This window comes from Arachis duranensis, chromosome 9, assembly GCF_000817695.3.
Source record: "Arachis duranensis cultivar V14167 chromosome 9, aradu.V14167.gnm2.J7QH, whole genome shotgun sequence".
Taxonomy (NCBI): domain Eukaryota; kingdom Viridiplantae; phylum Streptophyta; class Magnoliopsida; order Fabales; family Fabaceae; genus Arachis; species Arachis duranensis.
In genome coordinates this window covers 6,252,398-6,269,785 of record NC_029780.3, presented here as the reverse complement: position 1 = coordinate 6,269,785, position 17,388 = coordinate 6,252,398, and the positions used below count along the sequence as shown (strand labels likewise).

At 31.7% G+C, this 17,388-nt stretch overlaps 3 protein-coding genes across 4 annotated transcripts in view; 2 read left to right on the top strand and 1 right to left on the bottom strand.

Moving 5' to 3' along the window:
• LOC107464481 (protein indeterminate-domain 7) overlaps positions 1 to 1,401 on the top strand; it is a gene marked incomplete at its 5' end in the record, with an annotated part of 3,339 nt that extends 1,938 nt beyond the window's left edge. The window contains 1 exon segment of the mRNA XM_016083403.3: positions 348 to 1,401. Within this exon segment, the coding sequence (XP_015938889.1) occupies positions 348 to 1,311 (964 nt within the window). The 3' untranslated portion in view covers positions 1,312 to 1,401.
• A 5,993-nt stretch (positions 1,402 to 7,394) lies between these two features.
• On the bottom strand, positions 7,395 to 9,763 carry LOC107464514 (uncharacterized). Its single transcript, XM_021130723.2, has 2 exons — positions 9,578 to 9,763; positions 7,395 to 7,947 (listed from the first exon to the last, which is right to left on the bottom strand). Exon 2 carries the CDS (start codon positions 7,938 to 7,940, stop codon positions 7,740 to 7,742), a length of 201 nt encoding a protein of 66 aa, XP_020986382.1. The 5' UTR covers positions 7,941 to 7,947; positions 9,578 to 9,763; the 3' UTR covers positions 7,395 to 7,739.
• Positions 9,764 to 11,446: 1,683 nt separating this feature from the next.
• Positions 11,447 to 16,950, top strand: LOC107464484 (mediator of RNA polymerase II transcription subunit 9). 2 transcript variants are annotated; one of them, XM_016083405.3, is made up of 7 exons: positions 11,447 to 11,931; positions 14,749 to 14,889; positions 15,295 to 15,733; positions 15,825 to 15,887; positions 16,070 to 16,150; positions 16,602 to 16,660; positions 16,742 to 16,950. In XM_016083405.3, exons 3-7 carry the CDS (start codon positions 15,365 to 15,367, stop codon positions 16,797 to 16,799), a joined length of 630 nt encoding a protein of 209 aa, XP_015938891.1. In that variant the 5' UTR covers positions 11,447 to 11,931; positions 14,749 to 14,889; positions 15,295 to 15,364; the 3' UTR covers positions 16,800 to 16,950. The 2 variants fall into 2 exon arrangements, with proteins under 2 accessions (XP_015938891.1, XP_015938892.1); XM_016083406.3 differs by lacking the exon at positions 14,749 to 14,889.
• Positions 16,951 to 17,388: the final 438 nt, after the last annotated feature.

The window sequence follows — 17,388 nt, the reverse complement described above, 5'->3', positions numbered from 1 at the left end:
TCATGAGAGTGCAGATTCTTAGTTTTTTTTTTTTTTAAATTAAATGTACCACCTAACATGCACTATCCACTCTTTAAGTACTCCCAGATAATTTCCTTTGTTTAATTTTTTTGTTTTTGTTTTTAAATTGGAAAGAAAGACAGAGAGAGAGAGAGAGAGAGAAAGAAAGATAAATATAATGGTGTTTGAATAATTTCTGGAGTAGTGTAGTGTGTGAGTGTCATACACAACACAATAGTACTAACACTTTAAGTAACATCTTTCATTAGTTTTTGTTTTCTTGTGTGTGTTTGTTTGTGATTCTCTTTTCTGATATGATCTCTCTCTCTCTCTTTCTTCAATTACAGGAGGGACAGTTTCATAACCCACAGAGCCTTCTGTGATGCACTTGCACAAGAGACAGCAAGAACCACCACCACCACTTCAACAACAACAATACCCCAACTTCATCATCAATTCAATAATCCCCAAATTTTCCCATTGAAGAAAGAGCCATTACAGTTACACCACCAAAGTTTCAACCTTGTTAGGACAGAACTACCCCCATGGCTTGGAAGTAGCAGTAGTAGTAGTAATACTCCAACCCCATCACAAAATAATCATCAAGGTCAAGACTTTTTGAATCTCCATGAAAATAATGAGAACCCAAATCCAAATCCAAACCCTAACCCTAGGCTTGTAGGTGTTGGTGGTCCCACAATTGAAGGGTACCCTTCAGCTCACATGTCAGCAACAGCTTTGCTGCAAAAAGCAGCTCAGATGGGTGCAACCATGAGCAGCAGCATTGGGCCCCACCATCAAAGTCACGTGTCTGTTAATCCTTCTGCCACTCTTAATCACTTTCCTTTGAATTTGTCCTCACGTGATCACCACCACCATAACCATAACCATATCACCACAACCACCACCACTACCACTACCACCACAACTGCTGCTCCTTCTTCTTCTTCTTCGCTTCTTCATGATGTCATGATGATGAACTCTTTCTCTTCTGGATTTGAAGCGGCACAGTTTGATGATCCCTTTGGTGGAATTCTTGTTAGTAACAATAATATCACAAAGAAAGATGGTGATGATAATGGTAATGGTAATGATGGCAATAATAATAATAACTTCTTGTTGCATGATACTCTTCCAAAGGCAACAACCACCACCGCCAATGACCGTGGTGGCCGTGGCGGCGGTGCAAAAGAAGAGCTGACGAGGGATTTCTTGGGTCTAAGGCCACTTTCCCATAGTGACATTCTCAGCATTGCTGCTATGGGAAACTGTATGAATGATCACCAAAACCAACCTCAAAAGCATTGGTAATTAATTAATTAAGGTTAATTATTAGCTCAATCTTAATGTGTATATGGATTTTCTTTTCTTTTTTCTTAATCATTAATATATAATTTTGTTACTTTTTAGTTTTTGTTGATGATATTGTTGTGTAAATCTTCCCAAAGGGAAGGACGTTCTACAATCTTAGTTCCTTAAGTACTTATTTTGGATACTCAATTATGTCCATGGATAGATAGATTAAGAATCATTATTGGATCATCATCAATAGATAGCAAAATAACATAAATTACGCTATTTTCTTATCATTATTGAAAGTTAAGAGTTTTTTATAGGCCTAATGGAACGAACATAAAGAGATTTTAATATACATCCACTATGTAATTTTATATTTTTATTCAATTAAATTATTCATTTGGGCTTTTTCATTTTATTTTTATTTTTTGTAGCAAGTGTGTGAGAGAGTTATTTTACAAATATATAATTAAATATCTGTATAATTTCAAATATTAAGCTTGTTTATGCTTCATTCAATTATTGAGAGTTAAAAATGACAATTTTGCATTGTCTATGAACATAAATTTATAATTCCACCGCACCTTGTTAAGTATTGGAACAATATTAGGTACTGGGGAAAGTCCCTACATTTACTATATTCCAAAATAAGATATTAGACAACAATGATTAGTTTAATTTAGGTGATAGTGATTAAATGGGATATAAAAATAAATATAATTGTTGCTTTAATTTGAATCTTATATTCACAATCACAACAAAAACATGAATACAAAACAACAAAACTGTATGGCCACACATGTTTTTGTTAGCAAGAGGCAACAAAATATTATATAGATATAGGTATGGAGAGAAAATATGTCCGAATAAAGTTTGTTAATTATATATTATATGGTAGGGGAGCACATATTATTAAGCATTGGATTCTTCAGAAGAGGGAGCATTCGTTAATATGACAGATGTGCATGCATGTTAGCTTGTAAACTAATGTTTTTTTTTGTTTTGTGGTTTAATTAGAGAAATTAAATGTGATAAGTTAGTTTTAGTTTAATTTATTCTACTCAGATCATTATCTTAAATTATCTTGTTAAGTCTACTAATATATTTTTAATAGCAGCATTTGAAAATTAAAATATTAAAAAAGAGACCTAATAAGTAAGTATGTCATCTTCTCCTCACTTATATTACATTACAGTTTTTTTTTCTTTAAAATACAAGATTATATCTATTATTTAATTAATCAATTTATTTTCAGAATTAAAAAATAGAAAAGTGAATTGATATGGATGGAAGTATATATATACCTATCAATTCACTAGTAGTAATAATAAATTTAGATAAATAAATGTAGTAACAAGATTTTGACAAAAAAAATAATAAATATTCAATTATAAATAAATTAAAGAATATATATGACCTACTTGTTTTTAGATTCAATAGTTTTATATTTCCTACCAAATAATATTTAGTAAAATCTAAGGAAAATATAATTTATAATATTTTATTTAATTTCTACTAAAACACATAGTTATAATTACATTATATATATGAGACTAATTATTATGATTATATATTCTTAAGGTATACATACATATCATTAGGGTAATAATTACATGTGTGTTTAAGTAGGAACTTTACAAGAAGGGAAATGCGAGACAGATATGCTTATCCCTAAACCCCTAGCTTAGACTATATATATATATGCTTTTTCACATGATTAGGTCAATGTAAGTAATATATTGATAAATTGAGAATTGATATAGTAATAATAAGCAAGCTAAGCATGCATTGAAAGTGGCGTTACCACCTCAACTTTCATTGGTTTTGTAAAGGCAAAACATCTCTGCAGCGAAAGATTCCTCTGAATCCCAATGCTCTTGTGTACTGAGCCTCCATCATACACACATGAAAAGGAAAGGATTAAAAAAAAGGGGACAAATATACATAGTACGTACCAATAATCTATGATCCTACCCATATTATTATATTCTCCTACCTTTACATGAGAAGGGAAATTAATAAATTTTGTTTAAAAATGTCTTTGGTTAATTGATAAAGAACGAAGCTAGGCTAAAGATATAGAAATGATATGGTATAATTGCATGTTTGTCATTTTCATGTAAGTAGTGAGTTATCTCAATTTTTTTTTTTGTATGATTTAAAAAAAAATGTAAAGTTTTCATTTTTTATTTTTTAATTAAGTATTAGTTTTATTTTTTATATATATTAAAATGTTCAAAAATTTTATTTGTCTAAAAGAAAAATATATTAGGTTAAGTTTTTTTATTATATTTAGATTGAATTTATTTTATGCACTGTCAGTGTAAATTTATTTTATACGTACATTTAATCACATAACACTACTTTAGCAAAAATAATTAGCTTTTAAATTAATCGTGTAAATAGTCATCTTAAAAAACAGTTGTGATTGTACGACTGTAAAATATTTTTGACTTATAAATAAATATTTTTTATTGCTTATTCATATAATAGTATCTAAATATCAAATTCTCTCTTGAGTTAATATCTTGAATTTTTTAACATACATAATATAAGAAAAATTTTAAGTGTACCAAAAATACCGGTGTTTCAGTTATTTTAACCGTTGATTTCAATATCTATTATATATATTTTTTATAATTTAAATCAACGGTTAAAACAATTAAAATACCGGTATTTTCGGTATACTTAAAACTCTTCCCATAATATAATATATACATGCGTAATCAAAATATAAAAATGTTTGTTTGGAGGTGAAGATAATTGTAACATTATAAATTTTGCTGTATATTTTTGTTCTTTTAAAAATAAAAATAATAAAGAATTACAATAATATACAATTTTTGTCTTGTCTTTATCTCTACACTTATATGATGTCATAATAACTACATACTAATAATAAACTTAGTTAAATATATATAAAATTCTTTATAATAATAATTAACAAAAACATTATGTACTATATTATACTGTTTATATTGGGTGTAGATGTGATTTGTTGGGAGTGCTTTTTGGAAAAAAATCTGAATTAAAAGTCACAAGGTAATAACAATGCAAACACAACAATAATAATTAATAAGTGGATATTGGTAGCTCTAAAAGCTGAAAGAGTTGGCAGAATGATTGAAGGGTATTTGTTTGTTGTATGTGTTTTTTCTCTTTATTGATGGGCATGTATATATATTGAGCCATAATCCTAGTTGACTTGTCGTTGTAAAAAGATTATAAAGATGCCTTTTTCTTTTCTTCCATCTCCTTTGGCCAAAATCAATGTCACCTTTTGTGTTTGACTATATAAGCCTCCATCACTTTCTTCTCCAACTCATCTATATATGTAGTGTAATTATGTATGTGTGTTTATCTTCACCTATATATGATTGGACCAGTTTCTACACCCTGTGTGCCCTTATTCTTCTTTTAATTTCCATGTATTCAATATATTAATAAAATTATAATTTAAAAAGATTTTCAAAATGTTGCATTAGTATATAACAATTTATTAGAGATTATAGCCAAATAAGGCTATTTTTTTGATATGAGAAGATGTGTGTTGTGCGTTGTTGTAGAGAATGTGAGTGCTATATATGAATGTGGGACAGTTTTTTTAAATACAAAATGAATAAATTGAACTACCTGACTTTTCTTTTTTAAATTAAGCCTCCTAATAGAATAGTCTGACTAGTGTAGGAGAAAAAATTTAAATTTAAATTAGACTATCCGATGTATCTCAAATATTTTTAAGTTTTTAAACACAAATCGAATGGTACAATTTTTGTTTCTGACACCATAGTTGCATAAAGTACTTATACATTTCATAATTGCATCTTACATTATCTTCCCTTTCATATTTAAATTAAAAAATGGCCAAATGGATAGGATTTGAAAATTTATATAATAAAAAGACTACTTTATTAAGTTACTGAGACAATACTATATTTTATAGGAGAGAAAAAAAACAAAGTATTAGTTAGTGTCTTAGTGAGATAATATTGCATTATAGACACTATTTGATTTTATATTCATATGAGCATTATTACCCACCATATGCTATACTACTCATTTTTGCTTTGATATGAGTGTTACATAATTATCAAAATCAAGTTGGCAATCAATAATCTATCAAGGAATTGTATTGTTAAAGTAATTTTTATTAAAAACACACATATTTATTTATATATAAAATAAATTATATATGTATTAAAATCAATCACTAAGGTCCAGTTTGGATAAATAATTTAATTAAGCTATTTTTGAAAAAATAGCTTAAACAATAAATAATTATGTTAAAAGTAGTTTATAAATAAGTTATTTTGTATTTGGATTTTTAATTCTAAAAGTATTTATTTTATAAAAATATGATAAAAAATAATAGTGTTATGAGAGAAGTCATTCTTTTTAACTTCTCTATAAATTCTTAAATAACTTTTTAAAAAGTTGTAATCTGATTTTGAAAATTGCACCAGACATTAATACTATTACTTTTCATAAGTTAAAAGCTCAAAAAAATTATTTTTAAAACTTTTCAAACGACCCTAAATCAATTTATACATTTTTATTACATTCTTTTAACTAAATAGTCAATCAATAGAATAATTAAATTTAGAATAGATCAATAATAAAACTTGTTTGCATTTGTATAATAATTTTTTTATTTTTTATATGCTTAAAATCTCAACTTCTTTTGGTTCAAAATAGAGAAAAAAAAAAAGGAGGTGTGTGTGAGGGGATGAATAAAGAGAAAGAAATAGAGGGAAATGGTATTCTGATTTTGATTCACATGGGTTGCTGTTAACATTTTCAGTCATCAATCCTATTCGTATTCCTCGTGCTCTTGTCCGACACCAACCTCAAATTTTTTGGTGCTGATCTTCTCAATCTTTTTTAATAATTAAAAAGGATAAAATATAATTTTTTATTATTAATTTTATAAGTAAGATTTAAAAAATATAAAAAAAATTAAAAAATAAAAAATTACACTTTATTTCTTTGATTATTAAAAAACTTAAAAGGATTCATTTTTTCCAAACAGCTCCACTCTCGCACTCAAAGTACTGCTACAGTGCTACAAACTACGCACTACTAAATTCTAATTGAGATACATGGATAGTCAATGTTATAACTCCTTTAATTTTAGTTAGCTAATATTAATTAATTTTAGTAGTTAGGTTTATAATTTATAATTTAAAATAAATAAAATATTTTTTAAGAAATTAACTAATATTAACTATAAAAAGTTAATTACTATTTAAACAAAAGAATAAAATATCTTAAAATTTTTAAAATTATTTTTAACGTTTATTTTATTTTAAATTTTATTTCTGATGTTTTAATTATATCTTTAGAGTTTAATTATTGAGTTACCAAGACAGCATCTCAAAAAGTATATTTAACGCTACATCTAAAAAACTAACTAATCAACTAGTATTTATAGGCAGCAACTTACTGCAGCTCAAAGAGATCAAACAGATAGTAAATTAATAGCAATCAAGAACTAAAACAACTAAAACTAGTAATCAGACTACTTACTTCTCCTCTTATAAACTAAACCAAAACCTGTTTCTATTGTAAATAGATCATCTCAATTTTTCTTTTTTAATTGAAAGAGTAAAATGTAATTTATAATCTTTTAATGTTTTCTCTTGGTCCCACCTATAAAATATATGGTGAGAGATAATATTTTACTTTCTCAAGTGAAACAAAAAATTAAGAGGATCCATTCTGTTTCTCTCATATTCTCTAGCAAATTTTGCTAAAGCTATCAACACGTTGTTTCAATGTGTAGGAATCAATTACATTTGAAGTGCCTAAAATTCAAGCTATATGGCATAATGTTCCGAACACTGTTCTATTGTCCTTCTATGCACTTCTAGCATCAGTTTCCAACTCCACATTCTAACTCAATTGCAAGCACAACCCACATTTTGCAACTTTTGGGTTCTCCCCCAAAGGGTTCAACTACCATTTTTTTGTTACATTTATAGCAATGAAGTTTAAAACTATAACTTCATACATACTACATCAACCCTTCACCACTAGACCACTCCATACTACTTTTAACATTGTGGAAGCCAGCATAATCAACATTAAATAACTAATCATTATGCAAAAATGAAATCGTGTTATTAAGTATTAAAATAAACTTTATATAAAAATACAAACATAAACTGGCAGGAAAGTTGAAAAAAAAGAAAAAAGAAAATAAATTCACTGCAAAGTCATCATTTTGCAAAATAAAATTTACAACATCTAAAACACACTACTCAGCTGAGTGTACAGCTTCATCTAAGACTTCATGATTCCATATCTAACAGAACATTTGAAGTGGTTATTATATTCACCATCTGTCAATATCACAATCCGCAAATGGCTCTCTTTGTTCCCATAAAACTTGGGGAAGATTCAACTAATCTACATAAAGAAATCCAGAAACAAATAAAGATACATTATTTTGGAGACTGTTGAGGAGCATCTTTTTGTTCTTGTTTTGATCCTGCCACAGCTGCGGTTGCTGCTGCTGTCATTGCAGCCGCAGCTGCGCCCATTTTTACACCACCTGCGGCCTTCATTGCGCCGGCTATTTTAGCGAATGCTGCAACCCCTCCAACAAGTATAGCCCTCAATGCAACTGTTGGTTTTATTGCCATATTCTACCTGCAAAAGAGCAAATCAGATTGACACCAACTTGAATACTGAGCAAGTTTATTACATATTAGCATAGGAATGCCATTTCCAAACACAAAGAAAACCCCGGTTTCCGTCAATCAGCAACATCAATGTAAATGCATGCCAGCAATAAACTACGAACTTTCAAAGATTACTATTTAACCCTCTAAAAATGAAAGGCCTTTCTCATACAGAAAATGTGTAAAATAGCAATCCTGAAAACCATTTTCAAGCGCAATACAAGTATTCACAAAACTAAGTAACTCGCTTAATAGAGTGCGTGAAAGAAAGGGTGAAATTAGAAAATAGACACAGAATTAAGGAAGAGTACGGGTGCACATTTGTAATCAAGTGTGCTGAGTTGGCAATGGCACGGGAGCAAGGTTGTTAGAACTTAGAACTATACAGGGTGTGGGAGAGACGAAGAGTGCTGTTAGAAAGCTGAAATAGAATCAGATTTAGGAGAGAGACTTAACATCTAACAGGCTACCACTATTGTACACATTTTCTGTTTTTGCAGTAAATAATACATACCAGGAAGAGGATGAAACTGCCTCTTTTGCTCAAGTCCTAGAGGTTTACTCATCTAATATTTGTTGATTCTCCTATAATTGGCACCTGTTCTTACAGAACAAGTCCAACTAGAGAATTATGGAACATTACTTTTGATTGTATGTATTCTATCCAAAAATTTTAAATTATGATCAAATTTGGTTTACAGAATCATCTGACAAATGGTAGGTCTAAACAATATAAGACGTCATAAAAGACTTATCCCTTTCAGAAGTTGATGGTCTTTCAAACATTACTAGAATTGGGCCATTGACATCAGTTTAAAACCATATTTCATCTTCCTTCGAATGTTGGCCTTTTTAAGGATCTCTCAATAGCATTGAATGGTACACAGAGCCAATTTCACCTGGTAGGACCAGGTATGCTTGAAATTAGAGAAAGAGAGTAAAAGGAGTGACTAACTTAATTATGTGAGTCATCTTGTCTATTTATACTGAGGAATAAAACACATTTTAAAGACTAACATAAGCCCAAGGCCACTAACACTATATTATATTACTTATTCCCTAGCACTTGCTATTGCCATTCTAATCATGAATATCATAATCTTCAATCAAAAGCAGGGTCTAACTTGAGGGCACAGATGTTGATAAGGTTTCTTCTCTGTTCCTAAATTTTGTATCTTGCTGCAGTTAGAGCACTGAATAATTACTTTTCATTTTAATCCTATCAGACACTAATTCTTGTTGGTCCTGTGTGTAGAGCTTTATATTTTCATTGTAACTTCGAGACATTTCTATTCACCAATAATCAATAATCATTACAAGAAAAGGGAACCAAGGTGCCATCAAAAACTCATCAGCTAGTGTGAATTTAATTTTGTCAAAGTTAGCCAGTACTAAAATGGTTTACTTAATGCACCCAGAATCAAAGCTATTCGGTGTTGAAGTTTAGATCAGATCACCAAAGTCAGTTTCAAATCACAACTATAGTTCTTAGCAACTATGACTCTTTTGCAAATAGATAACCAGTATTCCTCCATTTTGGCACCAGGATGGCTTGCCACAAGCTAAAACAGATTCAACACAAGAAACATAAACTTTACCCAATTCCATCGATCTATTGAGCTTTATCCTTGCTATATTGACTTGAGGAAAAAATCTCTACAACACCACCAGAGCAGATACATTTTTTCAGTTAACCTACTTCTGCACTAAGCATTGCAATCAATGCATCTCCCTAGATCACGATTTCAGATACGATTGTCTTGCAAGATTTGGACACAACTGTATCGCCCAAGATATGCATGAAGAGAAAGATAAAATGGGTAAGTCTGGCATAGAAGTCACATAGGTGCCCGAATCAAAATTAATGTAAATTCTGTTGGGAAAGTAAGATAGCATTAGAACTTTTACATATCCCCTCATAAAACTATGTGAAAGGCATTTTCTAGTCATGAATATAAAATTTTGTAAATAAGGTTTCTTCTTCCTCTTCTACTTTGAAGCATAGGCACTTCTAAATGGCTATTTTACTTGTACCGGATACTAGTAGTTGTTGGGCACTTACTATTCAAAGTATTATAATGAAAAAAAATGTTATATATACCCTCTCGTACCGTACTTTTTGGCAAAATTTTCATAATCCTACTCTTATATGTACAGGGTATGGGTATGGGTATTGGTATGGATACTGAATCCATACCTATGTAACAGTTTTTCTTCTCCCCTCTCTTTTTCATTTCCTAATATCTGATTAGACATAAAGATAGTTGAAGTATGAAGCTTAAAAGCCCCCTACTTTTGATCATACTTAATTCACGGAACTCTAATTAGGTATTTAGTTTTGAATTTACAGATGATAAACTATCATAAACAATCCTAACTAAAGAACCTCACCAAATCCAAAAAAAAAAAAAAAATCAAAACTGAAAGTGAAATGGAGGTGGATCCACGTGAAAGATTTCACCTTTGAGGGAAATGTGAAGAGGAAAGAGGACAGTGCAACGACGAATCTAATGCTCGCCCCGCTGTGTTCCTTGCCTTGTACCTCGGACCTAGATATAAGGTCTGTAATGTTCAAGGTTGCTGTGAGGGCGCAATGCGGCTGCTCCAAACGACAACGTCGTTTCATGTATTGAACAGTATATTTTTTAGAGATAAACAACAAATTTGTCCTTAGGGTTTGTTTGGATGGAAAGATGGAAATGGAAAGGGAGGAAATAGAAAGGAAAAAAAAGAAAGGAAAGAATTTGAATGTATTTTTATTTTTTTTTGAGTTATTTGGATGAGAGAAAAATAAAAAGAAAAAAAAGAAAAGAAAAAAATTTTTTTTATTTAGTTAGAAAGAAAATTAAGAAGAAAAAAGAATGAATTAGTAATAAATAACATTTTTGTCTTTATATTTAAAAAATGATATTTTATGTATATGATCTATGAAAGGACAAATATGGAATAATGTTTTTGGGTTTTTCTTTCCTCAGTTTTCCGTCTATATTTGGAAGGAAAAATTTTGAGTGGAACCCACTCTTAATTTTGAACTGTTTTAGTTTTTTACTCAAAATTTCATTCCAAACAAACAGGAAAAAATAAACGTTTTCCCTCTTACTTCCTTAAAATAAAATTATTATATTTAAAATTCTTTTATTGTGATCGAAAATTTTTTAAAAAATAAAATTATTTAAAAATCAAATTTTATTTTACAAAATTTCTAATTAGAAGTACAATTTATTTATCAAGTATAACCAATGTTCTGAAAACTGGTCAATGAGTTATATCTCAAATAACATAGTCTTTTTATACTCAATTAAGATGTTGCGAGTTCGAGTCTCTTAATAAAAAAAAGTTCTAAAAACCGAGTCGGACCGAGTGATCAAACCAGAAACCAGCAAAAAAAACGATCCGATCCAATATGCAAAACCGCAAAATCAAAAACCACTGAAGACTGAACTGGCAGGTTATCGGCAGGTCGGATCGGATTACAAAAAACGACCTCGTTTCCTTCCTTGAAAGGAAAAAAGTTGCAGGCGTTATCCCCCATTCCCCCCCCTTCTCCAACTCCTTCCTTCAGCTAACCCTAGCCTCCACCAATAGTTGTCGCCGTCTGTTGGATGAGAGTTTGCTGCCGCCGTCCATCGCACTCAAGAACTTCCGTCTTCGTGCTCTCGGGCCTCTCGCCGTATCCTTCACGTCGGGTGCTCGCATCTCGCCGTTCTCCTCTGTGCTCGGCTGCTCACGCCTCCCTCCGCCAGTGAGTGCTCGAGCTGTGCGTGTTGGTTGCTGCTCGTCGTCCGTGGTTGTCTCTGCTCGATTCTGGCTCCCAGTCTCACTCGAGTCTCGTCTCAGTCACTGGCATCTCGTGGTTCGTCTTTCTCGTCGCCGGCGGCAGAAGCAACTCGTGGGGTTGTCTCTTGCTTCGTCGCCTTCCGTGGGGTGGACGCCGACTCGCCGTCGACCGTTGGTGAGTCCCTGCACCATCACTTCCCTGTTCTCTCTTTTCAGATTTCCCTTCTCCCTGTATTTTTGCATGTTGCTGAATTGCTAATCAAATTTGCCTTGTTGCTAATCTAAATGTTGCTGTAAATCGGGACTTTACTTGGATTTTTTAAATTTGTTGCTGTAACTTGAATTTGTTGCTGAATTTGTTGCTTCCCAGTCACAGAATCAGAATAGAATACTCAGTCAGTGCTTGGTAGATTGGTTTTGCTCACTGATTGTATTTGATGATAAATTTTAAATTGATAACTTTTAAATTTTAATTTTGGACTGCGTGTTACTGATTCACTGTTCCTTCAGTCCTTTTTGTTGTTGTTAATCATTGTGATGAGCTTTATTAAAATTGGGTTGAAAACTGTTGAATCTTTTTTCATTTTTCATTGTTCTTAACTTCTGTTCTTATTAAAAAATTTGCAATTGGTGATCTTTTGATTTATTATATGCTTCATGTTTTTAATTTCACTCTGCTTCTAGGCTTTGAAATCTGTTTATGATAACTGTGATGCAATTATTTAGTTGGATAACTGATGTAATTATTGAGTTCAAGAGATTGAGTTTTTGATTTGCAAGGTGATTTTTGGTTGATTTTTTATTTGATTTGGTAATGGTGTTTATGATTGGGGTTATCTGGTTTTCATTCTTTTTGAATTTGGTAATAGTGTGATTACTTGTTGCTGTTTGTAATGTTTGTTGCTGAATGATGATTGTTCTTTCTTGCCTCTGTTTAGTACTGTTTATTGAAATTTGTACTTTTTCAATGCATATTTTTATGTGTTACTAGTCAAAGTCATGTCAAGGCCATGCAAATTTATTAAATTCCTCCTACTTCAAACTGCTTATGCTGCTTCTCACTATTTCTGGTGTGTAACTTGTATACTTCTGCATGATTCTCTTTTGATTCCACACAAAGTTGATGAAAAAAACTGATTTTGTTATCTGGGGTAATCTTATTCTGTTTCTGTCTATGTTTTCTTGCTAATGGAACATTCTAGTCTAGTTGTTTAGTGATCAGAATGTCATTCCTTCTTAGCTTCATGGAATGAAAGAGAAACTACATTACATCCTCAGAGGAATCAAAAACCATTAATTAATTTATATATTATTCATTTTAGTTTTATGATTCTATCAATTTGGTTGTATACTTATTCTTCTTATTCAGCATAGGAATTTAAGCATTTTATTTTTCTGATATTTCAAAACTGTGTTTTTCTCAAGAGACATTTATAGTTTTATACAGACAAGTGGTTCTGATTTTGGAATCAACTATGGACAAATAGCCAACAATCTTCCCTCTCCATCACGCGTTGCTGTTCTAAAACGGTTTTTCTGGTTGAACCACCGGTTGGACTGGTTGGACCAGTAAACCAGTGAACCAGTGATTAAAACGGTTTGATGACCGGTCCAGTTTTTAGAACCTTGCCACTGAACTCTGATTCAAGTCATTCAACTGTGAACTGACATGGTGATATAGTGATTGAATAATTGTTTTTTTTGTGAACTGTGAAGTGTGAACTGATATAATGATATAGTGATTGAATAATTGATTAAATAATTGTTTGCCTGTTTCAACTGAACTAAGTTACTGATTCAGAACTGTGAACTTTGTATTGTTATTGGATTGGATTGTATTGTTATTGGAATGGATTGTTATTGCCTGTTTGCCTGTTTCAATTGAATAATTGGATTGGATTGTATTGTTATTGGATTGCTGGTAATGTTTAGGTATGTGTTGTTATTGTATTCTTATTGGATTGCTGGTAATGTGTAGATATGAATGAATAATTATTGTTAGTTAATTATTGCTGTTCCCCCTCTTCCTCAGGATCTGCTCTGCTCTGTTCTAGACTTCTAGATTTCTTTGTTATTGGAATTTGATTTTATTTCTGGTTAGGATTGGTGATCTGAATCTTTTATTTGAAAATTATTTTTTGGTTCTTTGATTTTCAAGTTGCTTGCTGTTTCAATTTGAGGGGATTCTGAATTTTGGTTTAAACTGTGATTGAAGGTTCTTTGGTTTGGGTATTCTTCACTTTCCTGGAAGCTTAGCTTTTAATTCGTTGAGATCAAATTATTGTTTTCAACCTTGGTGATTTTTAGATATTCTTTTTGGTTGCTTTCTTTTTAAATGTTTCAATTGGTGTTATTGTGTTGTTGCTGTGATTTAAATGTTCTTTTTGATTCTTTCTTTTTCTCGAATGCCCAGTCAATGCTTGATTGATTGGCTTTGCTCACTGATTATATTTGATGATAAATTTTAGATTTATAACTCTATTACTGCTTTATTGTCTGTTTGTATAGCTAAATTTTATTAAAGTTTCTTGAATTTGCACTATGTTACTGATTCAAAGTTTTTTGAGTTTTGTTCATTGTTTGGTTGCACCGTCCCTGCTCTCGATCTCTGCCGACTTGCTGCCCCTCCTCTGTGCTGGATTTTTTTTTGTTTCAGCTGTTGTGTTTTTGTTTCAGGTCCTGTTGTGTTTGTTGTGCAATACTATCAATTTGTTTTACTTTTTGACTCAGCTACATTAAGACAATATTTTCTATCTTTAACTTGTGCATTGTATATTTATATTAGACTATAATTATGTTTTAATGTGTTTATTTATATTTTATTTTTTATTTTATTATAAAACGGTTTTTTCGGTTCAACCACGATCAAACCGGTTGAACTTATGAACCAGTAAACCAGTAACTAAAGCGGTTCGATGACCGGTTCAGTTTTCAGAACCTTATAACTATAAATACAGTTCACCATTTATTAAAGAGATGAATTTTTTGTTAGTTATCCATTGAAAAAAAAGGTTGAAAAGGAAACCCAGCCTTCTCCGTATCCTCTGCCCCTGATTTATCTTCTCACTCTGCTGCTGTGATTCCCTCCCTTCCTCTGGCTGCAGCGTTTCTTCGTTTCTTCGTCCTCTCACTGGTATATTTGTTGTTCTTGCTGTTATCTTAAGAATGTTGTATGAATGGAATTAAGAATCAGGGTGAATATTTGGATGAGTGTGTAATAAGGGAGAAGAAGAATTATTATAATTTAGAAGAGGAATTAGAGAAGAACATAGTCAATGAGAAGGAAATTTCATTTCATCACTGTTGCATACAATTATTCCACTAGTTTTACTCTTATTTATACTATTTTCACTTAGACCTAGTCCTATTCTTGTAATTGTTGAGCTGGAAGGGCTTTTGCATAGTTCATAGTTCATACATATACCGTGATTATTCATTCATGTCATCATGTGTCAATTTTGCTTTTGTGTATTTTTCAAGTAATACTAGGGGCTTTTGCATCCTCCAAACTTCTAATGGTATTTGGTGGTTAATGTAGAAACAATAGTGGTATTGTTGGTGCTCGAACCCTAATCTGTGTTTGCAAAGGGCAGAATTGAATTGAATCGATGGATCAGTTTTCTTCAGGAGGAAACTGGACAATGATCCCAACCCACAACACTAACACCCCAACCCATTCTCAATCTCAAGATCCCCTCTATCTCCACCAGCAGCAACAGCAGCAGCAACAACAACAGTTTCTCCATCAAACGTTTCAGCAACCTCAACAGCCTCAATTCCAACAACAGCAGCAGCTTTATCAGCAGCAACAACAACAACAACAACAACAACAACAACAGCAGCAACTTCTTCTGCAGCAGCAGCAGCAGCAGCAGCAACAACAACAGCAGCAGCAGCAGCTGCAACAGCAACAGCAGCAGCAGCAGCAGCAGCAGAACCTTCACCAATCACTGGCCTCACACTACCACCTCTTACATGTAACCTTAACCCAGTTTCCCCTTAACTTCATTGTTATTGTTGCTTTGTTATGATTTATATTTTATTTTTTAGTTTTGTTTTTGGGTATAGCTGGTTGAGAATTTGGCTGAGGTTATCGAGCATGGGACTCCAGATCAACAGTCAGATGCATTGGTATGATATATTTTAAATTTCATTCATTTTTTTCTTTTTGGGCCTTGTTTTCAATGTTTTGTTCAATATCAATCACCTTTTTTTTTTCTTTTTTCGTTTTGGCAATTGAACTTCCCAATTGAGGGTTGTTTGAAAGTTTGAATAGTCACTTGTGTCATATATGGTTGGTTTTGTTGTTATAGATCACTGAATTGAGCACCCATTTTGAGAAGTGCCAGCAACTGTTGAACTCAATCTCCGACTCCATTAGCACCAAGGCGATGGTATTTAGCAACTCTCCAATTTCTGTTGTAAAATATGTTTCTTATTTATGCTTTTGCTTTTACATACATTGGTTGCTACATAGAGGATAGGCATATTTAATTAAACACTTGAACTTCTAAATATTTAGCTTCAAAAGTGCGCTGAAACTGAATAATTTTATTATGGTTTAGGTACTAGGTGCACTCATGTGTGCACTTGTGTATTTATGTGTGTCTTGAGCTGGGTTTGAGATTTTAGCATTTATACTTATGTGTCCAACCTATGCATGATAATTAAAAAAACACCTGCATCGACCAACACAGAAAAGAAGAATGATACATATTCTATTCTGCATCTTGATATGATTGTTTTTTAAACAGTAGAAAAGTTGAGTCTTTAACTTGCTGTTTTATACCGGTATTATTCTTGGTCTAATATGAGTTTGTACATTCTGGATGATGCTAAATGCAGACAGTTGAGGGACAGAACAAGAAGCTAGAAGAAAGTGAGCAATTGCTAAATCAACGAAGGTTAGTGCTATGTTTTCTGATATCTATGTTTGATTGAGTTGCTTGATGCTAAACACATCTTCATTTGTCTCCTTGTTACAGAGACTTGATTGCTAATTACCGAAATTCTGTCGAGGAGCTTGTTAAGTCTGAGCCATAGGAGCATGTCAATTTTCAGGTTGGCTAAGAACCACAAATATTGTATTATTTATCGAGAGATTGTAGCTTCCTTGTTTTACTAGGTGTGTATCTCCAGTTTCTAACCAAAAATTAACAAAATTACTAAGATTTACACTTGATACGTTGTTCAAGAGCATGTCTCAGAATTAGATTTATGTTCTACTATCTCAATGTAGTCAAGGATTAATAGGTGTTACTTAAAGTTATTTCTTGATGGAAAGAAAGCTGATAGCACATGTATATCTGATTATCATCAAAGTACAGAACACAAGAAGTGCATAGCTGAACAGCATGTGCCACTGTCCTGTTGTTGATAGAAAATATAAAAAGTAATTATAAAATTCACACTACAAATATAAAAATGGATTGAGAGAAACTTATCTGTCTATCTCGAATTCTCAATCTGGTGTTCAATCCACTAAAAAATATTTCTGTAAAAATATAGGATAAAACTCGTTATTACTAATTTTATGGCTAGTTTTCACTATTTAGGATGAGAACGAACAAATGTCATTCAAGTGAGGGTTGGTTTTGTTGCAATATATCTCATAGTTTGACTATTCAAATTG

What these genes read in the sequence shown, in the direction of transcription:
- LOC107464514 (XM_021130723.2), bottom strand. Translation starts at nt 7,940, where the DNA reads ATGGCAATAAAACCAACAGTTGCATTGAGGGCTATACTTGTTGGAGGG.
- LOC107464484 (XM_016083406.3), top strand. Translation starts at nt 15,365, where the DNA reads ATGGATCAGTTTTCTTCAGGAGGAAACTGGACAATGATCCCAACCCAC. An exon ending in CCATTAGCACCAAGGCGATG is followed by an intron (nt 16,151 to 16,601) that starts GTATTTAGCAAC and finishes TGCTAAATGCAG; the next exon opens with ACAGTTGAGGGACAGAACAA. An exon ending in CAATTGCTAAATCAACGAAG is followed by an intron (nt 16,661 to 16,741) that starts GTTAGTGCTATG and finishes TCCTTGTTACAG; the next exon opens with AGACTTGATTGCTAATTACC.